Source organism: Lentinula edodes (assembly GCF_021015755.1).
Source record: "Lentinula edodes strain Le(Bin) 0899 ss11 chromosome Unknown C8R40scaffold_23, whole genome shotgun sequence".
Lineage (NCBI taxonomy): Eukaryota > Fungi > Basidiomycota > Agaricomycetes > Agaricales > Omphalotaceae > Lentinula > Lentinula edodes.
This window is the reverse complement of record NW_025764329.1, coordinates 349,909-361,392: the sequence shown is the minus strand read 5'-3', so window position 1 is coordinate 361,392 and position 11,484 is coordinate 349,909. Positions and strand designations below refer to the sequence as shown.

Sequence of the window (11,484 nt, the reverse complement as noted above, 5' to 3'; positions counted from 1 at the left end):
TAGGTATTTTGTTAGCTATCCATGTTATAACATGCATTCGCATGTGAGCCTCCTTCGTCCGGCTCGGAGGGGGCCTTCGGCCCCCTCCGTTCCAAGTACGTCTCACATGTGGTGCTCGCTTCGAAATTCTAGTTTCGAGGGAGGTCGGTGCTGGCGCACCTCCGTAAAACAACCATCAGAATTCTGAGTACATCCACTGGACACCATTTTGACGACACGGTAGGATACGGTACCGGGTACGTATATTTTGTTTGCACGTGATTTTTACAATTTGTTCGATTCAGACCTGGTTCATACTAAGTTTTTACCTGCATTCGTCTCATCCGCTGTTTAACAGTAGAAGAAGTGAAAAACTACATCCACTATGGTGTGTTATTCATGTATCTTCGCTCTATATCTTCTAACCTCTGTCCGAGATGTTTCCCACCTAGTTTCTTGACACGGCTGTAGTCAAGAGTATCCACGAAGAGAATCCCAGCAAGACTTTTAACTCGAGACAAAGCAACAAATGTAAGGCCAGTTGAAAACTCTCGCTTTCCTAGACCAAGACGAATTTGTGGCATGGTAAGTCCTTGGGATTTATGCACTGTAACAGCCCATGCTAAACGTAGTGGCAGTTGAGTGCGGGACAATGATTTTGATTGGCTGTCAAAAGATGTTTTGAGAGGAGTGATAGGGATTATCGGGACACCAGTAGGAAAGCCAGGACGTGGTTGGGTTTTCCACAGCGTGTTTCCGGTATAGGCCTCGCAAGACACCATGACAGCAATGGGAAGTTCAGATCGTACAGCGCCCGGTTCCCAAATCACATCCTCCACTATTCCAACCGTGGCATTCACAAGGCCTAAAATCACTGAATATAGTGTGTAGAAGCAAACTACAATTAAACTGACCTCTGGTTTGCCAGATATTTCGAGTGATCATGACCTTCGCACCTCGAGCAAGGATCACAGTATTTTCCAGACCCCCAGCCACATCTGCGGAAGCTGCGTTAGCTTCAGATCCTCCGTCATTTTTTGCACTGATCTTTGCACATGGAATGTTGAGTTTCTCGAGTTCTTTGAGATTTTGTACATGGACTTCGTCTCGGGTTGTATACAAACAAGGTTTGTCTGCAAAACTCAGTCTTTCCTCTGACGTAACTTGATTCTGATCCCTAGTTTGTAGAAGGGACCAATCTTCCATGTTAAGACCGCCCATTGAAGCATGACGAAGAACATTTTTGAATGCCACTTGTTCTGGTGAGCTGCCCTCCTGCCGAAGGATAGTTGTAAGGCGGAAACTCAGATTAAACTGGTTATAGCAGATCTTCCCATCTCGGCTCAATTGGCCGTTTGCCGTATTTATGTTAGATGGAGATGAATATAGAGGGGTGTCACCGACTGGGGGAAGTTGAGCAAAGTCTCCAACGAGCGCTACATTGAAAGCTCCAAGAGGTGAGTTATTTGGCTTCATTTGCTTAAGCCGAGAATCAATCTGAGCCAATGTCCGCAGTCCAAGCATAGATTTCTCATCGATGATGATGAAGTGAATTCCTGCCCACGATTGTTGAAAGTGCGCAAGGCGACTACCTTTCAAATCCACAAAGTCACTGTTAATGGGAAGCCCAAGCGCGGAATGAAGAGTACGACCGAGGATGTTTAGTGCGGCAACACCTGATGGAGCGAGTACACGGATAGGATCAGTTTGCCCACAGTTGGCAGCCATTCGTCGTAATTCCTGACAAATGGCACGGATGAGGTAGGTTTTTCCACACCCTGCCGTACCATCAATGTTGAAAAGATGTTGATGGGTAGTATCTCCGGCAAGAATTATCTCATACGCTCTAACGTATCTGTCAAAGATGACCTTTTGCTCTGGATTCAAAGAGGTGATGTCAAGTGGCTCGGGTAAGTCGTTTTGCGTGGTACCTGCATCCTCCTCGCGTTTTTGCTCATCAATCCATGACGCCATACGATCAAGATGTTGCCACTGTCTCCGAGATTCCTCTATGTCCCATGCATCGTCGAGGGGTCGTTGACCAAGATCTTCCAGTGTGAAATGCGGGATTTCAGTTGTCGGGTGGTCTCTGGCCCACATTTGCCAGTCAACCTCATCCATAAACTCAACATCAGGATTGTGTATGTCCTCATCAATGTCTTCCTCTTCCTGACATTCACGATTTTCCTCTACCCAGTCTCGAAGTGTGTCTCGAGGATGGGAATGATTGGCAGCCCGGCAGTGTGCAAACAACTCTTCCCAGGTTTTTTCGTGATCAGCATGGAGTTTGAGAGAGTCGATGGAGCGGAATGGATGATGGAGAAGGATCTTAGTCCGACAGTAATCTCCGTAAGTATCTTCTTCGGGATTGGGAGACAATCGAGGGTACGCGCGAACAACAACACTTTGAGGCCTTCTTCGTTTCCTCCAACTTCCAGCTCGCCAACTGTATTTCATGAGCATTTCCTGTATTGACAAACTTTCGGCAGATTCAGGACGTTCCATGTATCTGTTTGTGCATCAAGTGATTTAACACAGCGATACATACATATCGAGGATGATGCCAACCTTTGAAACCACGATGCACCTGTTACTTTCCGACTATCATCAGTCAAATCAGCTTCAGGATCTTCTGTTCCGACTTCCCGCATAGCACCATCAGAGCTAAGAGATATTGTGGAGAAGGTTGCTGAGGTTCGGACAAGTGGAATTCCAAGCAAAAGGTGAGCAGTTTCTTGGGCTGAATAGCTTCGTTCGCCTAGCATTTTATTGAGTAGCTTTTGGCACACAGACGATGTTGTACTATTTTCGTCCATGTTTCGGAGGACCGATCCCAGAAGTTGCGGAAACTCGGGAGCCTGTTGCTCTGATTTAGAAGCATATTTTGCAATATAACTTTTGGTCAAAGGTGAGACGTTGATTTGGGAATGTATAATGTGTACTAACTTTAATGCAGCATCCTTACTGAGGACTGGTTTGACATCGATGTTGGCTCGCCAGGCCATTATCAGAGCAGGGTTGTAAGTATTGAGAATTGGATCATTTCGCATGGGTTCAAACCGTGGTCTGTATTTGCTATCTAATCCAACACTTGCTGTGTCACGTAGAGCCATCGGATAGTCAAAACGACAGACTGTAACAGGCTCACTATGTCCTGGAACTTTCCGTTTCACTTGACAATAGCCAGGCATACACTTCCTGTGGCGTTCAACCCAATTAAGCAGTTTGGCAAGCTCCTCTTTGGTGTCATGCAGCTGTGCCGACGGTTGAGCAGATGGATGTTGTCCAAGGAGGGGAGTGTTTTCGTCATGTCGAGGAAAAGGATTAACAGCTTTGATTGATTGCGCCCAGTACTCAGTGAACTGAAGTATCCGGTTGTCCTGCTCGTCGGAAATGATGGCGTTAGGTTTCTTGAGCAGGCTCCAGTCAATCAAATCGGGGTCAGGTGCATTTTCAGCCCACAGGAAACCATGTATGTGGCCACTACCACGCTCTTGCCATTCATACCGGTACCAAAAGTCTTTAACACGGAAGAGCGGAATCACGACGTGTTCGAAAAATGCCTGTACACGTTGATCGAGGTAAGCAGCAGCAATGTGAGGGTTGTTGGTCAGAGCTAATCGTTTCTGTGTTTTTGCAGATGCGTCATCAGCAGCAGGAGTATCAATCTCGGAAGGCATATGATCGTGAAGGTCTTGCCATTGCAAATCTGCAGCGCTGAGTGTGATGAAGAGATGAGGGGACCCCTTCATGCGGATCATGTCCATCAACTCGCGACGACGTGCAAACCAGTAAGCACGAGTGCCTCGCAAATTTGAACCATAGCGCATCATCTTACTGACAATGGACTGGTCACCTTCAGCAAGTAAACTCTTCACCTCAGCAGCAGTCAACCCTGCAGCATCGTGATTCTGTTTCACAAAGACGCGAGCAGAACTCCGGGATCGATGTCGTTGGACAGTATTGAAAGCAAACCAAGGAAACCGACGGTGGCGGCCAAATCGACCATCCTTGAAACGAAGCAGGTGTTGGAAGTAATCTGTAAGGTCAACATGTTTTTCTCGACCTGCAGCACGATAGAAATCACCCTCTCCATCAGGAAACAGAGTTGGAAATGCTAGCGCCATGTATTGTGGAGTGTTTTCAGGTATTGGATTTCGGTCATCTACGAAAGGAGCTTGGATCTGAAAGACTACTGATTAGAAACCAGATTGTATGTGGTAAGCATTAAAGACTTGCGATATGCTGCTCATAGTTGACGTGTCCATTCAAAGCTTGCTCTGTGTCGCGTCGAACATTTTGTATCTCTGTCTGGTCCACCGGGCCAAGATCCAGGACACCTGTATCAATTTGCATCTCATCTATATCATCATTCAAAGTAGAAGCTGCTGCCTGATCGGGACCAGCTGGTGCAGCCACCTGCACGTCCCCCTGTACACCTTCGCGGCATGTTGGGATTAATGCTGCAACAGATCCATTGACTGGTAGCTGCTGCAGAGCTGCTTCATCGATTCGACCAAGATCAGCATAGCCAGGGTCATGCGCAATCTTATACAGCAACGCATCGCGAACCTTTTCGCGTCGCACCATGTAGTCTATGTGATTTTCAAGATTGACATCGTCTCGTCATATTATGACCATATCAAGTTCACGAGGAAGTCGAGGTAGACGTGTCGCTATCTCAGTTATATTCTGGGGAAGATTGACGATGTGATCATGATAGCTGAGTTGACGGCCTTTAGTGTATCGGATTTGCATGATAGGCTTTACTCGAGCAATAAGCATTTCCTCGATTTCAGTCAAACCCTTCAAGCAAGCAGGCACTTCGTGGCCTGAAAAATGAGGTTGGTTATGCATATATTCATAACTGTTGACTAATTCACGTACTAGGATGAACTTTATTCTCAACAGACCATTTCTTAACAGGATCACCTTTATCAGCGCGACAACGGCCACATTCACGACCACCCTTCAATGATATATCGAACGCACATTCAAAACAGGTTGAACAGGTTTCGAGTTTGATGTTGGCAAGAGCAGCTCGGAAATTATTGACAAGATCCTTTTCGGGAGGTCGTAAGGCAGGGTCGTTAGGCTGAAATGGTATATCAGACATGATAAGAGGGTCTTGTTCTGGCGGTATGGGAGGATTGGGATCAAGATCCACAGTTTGGACACCATCGTGATCCCCTAATAAATCATCTTCATCAGCTTGATCAGCAGAAGAGGGAACTTGTAAGGCTTCGTTGCGCTGTCGATACCGCATTGCAACTCTATCCAAACAAGCAGTGCATGATGCACGGAGAGACCCATTTGCAGCGGTACAGTCCTCTATAGTAACCTGGTGGTATCCCAAAGTACACCACCTCTGACCAGCGCGCTGAGCTTGATGACGTTTTTCTGCAACGTGAGTCATAGCCTTTTCGCGACACCCAGCACATGTCTTGTAAAGGAAGTCGGGACGTTTGTTAGGGTCAGAGAAATGTTTCTTCTTTTTGATCTTATGACATCTTGAACATCTACAAGAGCGTCGGCATACTGTGCAGAGGTTGTGTTCGATTCCTGAGCTGGGGCTGTTGAACGAAAATGTGGAAAGTGATTCATGGCAAAGAGTACATCGACGGCGCTCAGATGTAGTCCTTCGTAGAGCAATTGATTCTTCAGCAAGAACCATAAAAGCACGTCGGTGTGCAGCCTTTTCATCCGATGCGAAACGACAAAGTTTGCAGATCTGTCCAGCGGAATCCCAGAAGAACCAAGTACGAGGAACGACACGTTGGCAATCACTACAAATGCTATTCGGAGGTTCATCGAGTCGACTGTTTTCTATGCGGTGTATTATTCCGGATAAACGCGTTTGGGCATCACGAAGGCGGGTACTGCGAGTCCGTGGAAGCATTGCAAGAAAAGGGTGTATAATGATTACACAAGGATGTTATACTGAGCAAGTAAGGGTAATGGAAGATAGTCAGTCGCGACTCGCGACTGAATTCGATGACGAGGGATTTACAGGACATTACCAAAAACGGCGGTGGCTGTGACCTCGTGGGATTTGCGAATATAGAATTAACGAAATTTTTCACCCTATGGCCAGGTATTGCTTCGCTTCGCTCGCAATAACCCACCTCCCACCACAAATGCTCTTCCATTTCCAATTGTTCAACGTTCACCGGCACCATCCAAATGTTCGGTCTGGTTTCAAATTGTAGCGTGTATTGACGTAGTGCATACAATGATACCACCTTACTGTCATAAACCGATCCATATTAGCTCTCCAAATTCAATAGTCCTTCCAGTAATCCCACGAAAGGCATTGATCATCTCTTCTCGGCTTGAAGATATCTTGACCATGCTGTGACCATGTCATGTTTCTCTTATCCCCGCGAATGGATTTTTCCCTGGAACAAGGCATGGCCGCATGGTAACACTGTTCCGGACAAGTAAAGGGTGAGGTCTGGTGGATCATAATATGAGGACAAGGACGTACGAAACTGTGTTATTGGAGTTGCTCCACACCAACCAGCCATCCGGCTATGCATATATTGAGAGTCAGCAGTGAAATTGGGTACTTACACACACACATGATCTTGTTTGATTGAATAATCTCCTAGTACATGAAAATCCATGACATTGCCCCAGAAATGACAATCCTAATTGCTTGCGAACAACGCTTCGAGCCCCGACAAGCCAGTCAACAATTATATTCACCTCAACTGCATCTGCAAAACCTGTTCTTTCGGCTAATTCTCCAAGAGCACTCTCCAGTCAGTACCCTTGCTCTGGCGAACATACAGGTTTTGCAGATCATCTGCAAAACATGTATTTTCGGCTAACCATCCGAGAGCAGCTGAGAGCGCTTCCCAGCAGCCAAAGCACTGAAAGCAAGTTGAAAATCTTGCTTTTGGTGCTTTCGATGCTGGAGAGCGCTCTCCAGCCAGTACCCTTGCTCTGGCGAACATACAGGTTTTGCAGATGATGTGGTTTCGAATCGAGGATTTTCACAATGCGAGTGACAACCTGATCAGCATCTTGCTCCAAAAGATTACAATCCTGTACCAAGTTCTACTTGTGTGCCGTGGTCCACAAGTTTCTCGGAGGAGTTGTTCGTGGCGATTTTGTCCTACTATACGTGCATTGATCTATATAGTCAAAAATATTGGTAGAAAGCCACATCGAGGCTGAAAGAGTCGTGATCCGGTGTATCTACTAGGCTTTAAGAAATTGGAGCGAGATACGGAGGTTTGCCCTCATCGGGTGCAGTTTCAGATTTCAGATTTACAGGAGACCGAAACTTCGTTCGACAACATCTGGCAGAATCCCCAGAAACTTGTGAAGCTCCGTAGTTCAAGGCTGTGACAAATTGGGATCAGAGCCCGAAGTACGAAGACAGATGAGCATGTTCCTGGATCCCAGCTCCTCGTTCGCCTGAGTGAAACTGAACCTGTTCCTCCACAATTCGCACAGAAGGGCCACTGCGTAGCAGAAGAGCTAACGCGAGGCTGAAACATACATGTTACTTCCAGTATGACAGCGCTAGTAGCGAGACTTGATGTACCACCTGGGCCAGCCCCCAACCTGTAGAAGAAGTCAAGTATAGAAAAAGTGACGGGTCTCGTATCATCAACTCACAATCAGTACATTTGTAGACATGTCGTGAGCGTGAAAGTTAGAGGGTTTTAGGACATCTAGTGCTCATATATAGTCCACTATAGTAGGACCGAAAGAGGCCATTAACACCCACAGAGCGTACACCTGAAGTACACGATTCCCGACAGTATTAGTGCGGCGCAAAACAGTGTAATCCTTGTATTGTCAAAAGTGAGGTTCTTCCTGTACTCCCCAGCGGTTTCTGCAACAGTGATCCGTGCCGCGTCCGAGACGAGGTCACTTGCACTATGGTTGCTCATCATAAAGGATCCGAAATTACACAACGGAAAAACCTTCCCGTCGTGAATTGAAGTGTCGATGGCAGGGGAAAATGGTCACGCCTGATTAGGCCTGATTCAAAGTTCAACAAGCCTAGGCGTTTTGGATAAACACCGACTTGTAGTACGTTTAAAAGTCAATAAGTAGGGCGGTTATGATTCGACCAAGCCTTCGTATGAAGAAAAAACTTGCTTTCTTTCCACCGATGGGAGCAGGACTTGCACACGAATGATGGTGCAGATTGGTGACATGACTTCATGTGGCTTCCGTTGAGGACATCAAATCTAGATTGAACATGGTCGATGTCCACCAATGTCCACCTACATAGGATTCATGGCTTCCTAACACAGACGCGCGTATCCTGTCGTGATACAATACAGGTAAACCTGACCTTTCCGAAACAATCTTTGATACTAGACCGATTGATAAGGTTTCTGCGCCAACATTCCATTTTGAAGTTGCACACTGAGATTCGATATCATTACTCCCATAGTACGGCTTCACATCTGGCAAAACCTGGGCCTCATACGCACCTGGAAGACTGGGAATCTCTCTTTGTGCGTCGGTTTATCATTCGGAACCTTACGGACCTGAAAGATGAGATTAGAAATGTCAAAGCTGTCTTTCCTACTCATCGACTCTTTTTGGACATCAGCCGTTTTGTTCGGGACGTTGAAATTGAATTTCGATGTTCGCTTAGCGCTAGCTAACCTCTGGCAAGCCTCAGCCAACCCATCGCATTCACGACTAGCATCATGAGCCTAGAAAGGCTTGAGCGCTATTGTACCAAACACAAATCCAGCTTGAAGTTCAATGTGCTCTTGCAAGACAACACAGGACAACGCAAGGGGAAGATCGTATCAATAATCAAGAAGAGTATTGCTATCATCAATTCGGAATTAAAGGGCCGCTTATGTAATGACGTTTCCTTCCAAGCCCCACTGCTCGGCGAAAAAAACGAAAAAAAAAACAAAAACAAAAATCGATATCGATCGCGAGCGAGCGGCAAGGCTCAGCACTACTAATGCTCAGCGCCAGCGCTCAGCACTCCTTTAAACTACTATTTCACCGCAACTCCCAAGAGAACAAGTCGCTGAAACCGCAGTTTCCGCTCATAGCCGCTCATGTGTTGGACGAGCGGATGTGCGGAAGTCCACACATACCAGCACATACCACCGATCCTTCTAGGCCCCTTCCAGCTCTTCCAGGTACTTCAATGATCGAAGGTCGTGCAACGGTATTGGGCATTTTTGGAAATTGAAAATGCTTCAATGTTCCTGCGCCTTCCCGATGCTTCTGGAGGAGGCACTACCTACTGTAGGCACTTGAGTATGGAAGGGATTGATTGGTACTTTGTGTTCATCATTGCTTTTTCCAATCAATGAGACCGTGTCGGTTTATTTTACTTTCCTTTCCAATCACTGTTTCAGACCAGTCAAATTCACCCGCATTATATCATCGCTATGCTCCATCACTACTCAATCAGAAAGACCCTGCAATCTTGAACCCCGAAAATCATTTTCGGGTGGTTGCAGTGCAATCACCAAAGCATTACAAAGTGAATAGATCTTGAACAGGGATCCATAAAAAGTACTGACAGTTAGTAACTGTGACTTATTCAAAGAACAGTCATAAAGGTGAAACGGTGCGGCGCCCGCAAGAAAGAAAACTTCCCATTTAGCTTGCATTCGAAGATCATTCCAAACGCTCCTCCCCTTCCTCCCCGATCCCTTAGTCTCCTATCGATTTATCATGGCTCTTAGAGAAAGACGTCCATGGTCACCAGAAGAAGATGACCTTCTTCGTGTTGCAGTTCTAAAAGGTACGGGTCCGTCCTTCTTACCTATGAGGTATCCACTAAACCAGTGCGTTGTTACATATAGAGGAGCCCGGAAACCCAAATCCCTCGAAATGGTTCGCCATTTCCACCCATGTGCCTGGTCGAACGAACAAAGACTGCAGGAAAAGGTGGTTTGCTCGAATGGCTGCAGACATCGTTCGGGGTGTCTGGTCCGCGGATGAGGATACGAAGCTTCTGAGTGCTGTAGAAAAGTACGGGACAAAGTGAGCTCTAACCGTCGCGTCGAAGAGTTCTCGTCTCCTGATTCAGACCCCTCCTTCTCTCCGTACCCCTGAAAGATGGTCCTTGGTCGCTACTATGGTTCACACAAGGAACAGTGACCGTAAGTGATCCAAACAGTAGTGATCGATCTCTATCTTAATTTGTTAAATGCACACAGAGTGCGCGAAGCGTTGGACAGATACATTAGACCCCACCATAGATCGTTCAGGATGGACACCAGAACAAGTAAGTATCGGGGTTTGTTCAGAACTCAATGTGCGCGCTTGCTTATTACACAATAGGATCGTACGTTACTTGATGCCGTGAACGAACACGGAACGTGCTGGAAAAAAATTGTCAAAACATATTTTCCTGGAAAAACAGGTCTTTCGGCAAAAAATCGGTTTGTACTTCATTCCCGTTTTTGCGACTCCGAAGCAATCGCTGATTAGCTTATCACGATATCCCCAGTTACACCAGTCTCACTAGAGTCCAGAATTCTTCTCGACCTCCCCGTCGCTCCCAGTCTAGCGACGATACAAGCTGTACGTTCAAATAATATCATTTACATTTTCGAAGTCGAGCGCTGATGGTTATCTGCGTAGCCTCTTCCTCACACACGGGGAGTGATCGTCATACCCCATTTTACACACATTCAATAAAGCACACACGTTCTCATTCAAAGTCGTCCTGGTCAAATTCGCGTAGGACTTCCCCCGCTGCAGGTAGCCCGGAAAGGGACCCATCCCCTGAGCAGCCGCGTTTTGACGAGCATTTCCCATATCATGGGTATCCACAAGTTGCCGATCCATTCTATCCTGCTGATTCAAGCAACTATTGGATTAACGCCATGCAGCTAGCTCAGATTCATCAGTCCCACGGACCCACCCAGTATATACCAATTTCTCAGTCTCGGCTAGACGAAGTCGATGCATCGTATTATTCCTATGGCGATTATCCTCCAACGGTGATGTCCTCCGTTCGTCACCAGAGACCTCTTCGAGTCCCAATGCACGAACCTGTACCCCCTTACGACGCGGCCTCATACACACTACCCAATGCATCGACAAACTTAGCGCATGGTTCTCAGATATATGCATATGATCACCGTGGTTGTCGAGAGGATATCTCCGGTGTTGGTATTTTTCCCACTAGGCTGGAACACCTTCTCGAAGGCGATCACAGTGTAAATTGGGGATATGCATAGACAATTCTATGAGTCTATGATCTACGTGACTGTAAAAAAATCCTAATACTATTTGGACTACTATTTATCACGTATCTTTATCTACCACTTCCAATGGTCGGTCTCTATATGCCAAGATTATGTGTACATGTAGATGATTGCATAATGTACATTTTGCCGTCAACCCCCGTCGTCGGGTTGCTTTGACCACAATATCGCAAAGCATCAAGAGAGCCTCCAATGTCGTTCTTTGTTTGTTCCTTGTTATCAAGATATCATATGCATGATTCAAAACCACACCATGTACTATGGTATTTTAGGATATGCAAAA

The 11,484-nt window shown here is 46.3% G+C and overlaps 4 protein-coding genes across 4 annotated transcripts; 1 reads left to right on the top strand and 3 right to left on the bottom strand.

Moving 5' to 3' along the window:
• Window positions 1-777: 777 nt before the first annotated feature.
• On the bottom strand, window positions 778-3,170 carry C8R40DRAFT_1048412 (uncharacterized protein; the record flags this gene model as incomplete). Its single annotated transcript, XM_046224501.1, has 5 exons — window positions 778-1,149; window positions 1,672-1,856; window positions 2,022-2,232; window positions 2,769-2,874; window positions 2,926-3,170. 5 exons carry the CDS (start codon window positions 3,168-3,170, stop codon window positions 778-780), a joined length of 1,119 nt encoding a protein of 372 aa, XP_046085116.1.
• A 1,543-nt stretch (window positions 3,171-4,713) lies between these two features.
• On the bottom strand, window positions 4,714-5,074 carry C8R40DRAFT_1028588 (uncharacterized protein; the record flags this gene model as incomplete). Its single annotated transcript, XM_046223113.1, has 2 exons — window positions 4,714-4,811; window positions 4,867-5,074. Coding segments are annotated over 2 exons (306 nt in total), but the record flags the coding sequence as incomplete, so codon positions are not given.
• A 2,067-nt stretch (window positions 5,075-7,141) lies between these two features.
• On the bottom strand, window positions 7,142-8,048 carry C8R40DRAFT_343778 (uncharacterized protein). The gene is made up of 4 exons (XM_046234782.1): window positions 7,721-8,048; window positions 7,609-7,664; window positions 7,535-7,554; window positions 7,142-7,478 (listed from the first exon to the last, which is right to left on the bottom strand). Exons 1-4 carry the CDS (start codon window positions 7,887-7,889, stop codon window positions 7,346-7,348), a joined length of 378 nt encoding a protein of 125 aa, XP_046085114.1. The 5' UTR covers window positions 7,890-8,048; the 3' UTR covers window positions 7,142-7,345.
• A 1,418-nt stretch (window positions 8,049-9,466) lies between these two features.
• On the top strand, window positions 9,467-11,284 carry C8R40DRAFT_343224 (uncharacterized protein). The gene is made up of 7 exons (XM_046234781.1): window positions 9,467-9,727; window positions 9,789-9,969; window positions 10,045-10,088; window positions 10,146-10,213; window positions 10,270-10,370; window positions 10,439-10,512; window positions 10,573-11,284. The coding sequence occupies exons 1-7, from the start codon at window positions 9,658-9,660 to the stop codon at window positions 11,172-11,174; spliced, it is 1,140 nt and encodes a 379-aa protein (XP_046085113.1). The 5' UTR covers window positions 9,467-9,657; the 3' UTR covers window positions 11,175-11,284.
• Window positions 11,285-11,484: the final 200 nt, after the last annotated feature.

Bases quoted from the DNA above. Each gene is read 5' to 3' on its own strand.
- C8R40DRAFT_343778 (XM_046234782.1), bottom strand. From the start codon at position 7,889: ATGATGAGCAACCATAGTGCAAGTGACCTCGTCTCGGACGCGGCACGG. The intron at 7,555-7,608 runs GTGAGTTGATGA...CTTCTTCTACAG, and splicing joins TGTCTACAAATGTACTGATT to GTTGGGGGCTGGCCCAGGTG. The intron at 7,479-7,534 runs GTACATCAAGTC...TGTATGTTTCAG, and splicing joins GTTGGGGGCTGGCCCAGGTG to CCTCGCGTTAGCTCTTCTGC.
- C8R40DRAFT_343224 (XM_046234781.1), top strand. From the start codon at position 9,658: ATGGCTCTTAGAGAAAGACGTCCATGGTCACCAGAAGAAGATGACCTT. The intron at 10,089-10,145 runs GTAAGTGATCCA...AAATGCACACAG, and splicing joins TCACACAAGGAACAGTGACC to AGTGCGCGAAGCGTTGGACA. The intron at 10,371-10,438 runs GTTTGTACTTCA...CGATATCCCCAG, and splicing joins GGTCTTTCGGCAAAAAATCG to TTACACCAGTCTCACTAGAG.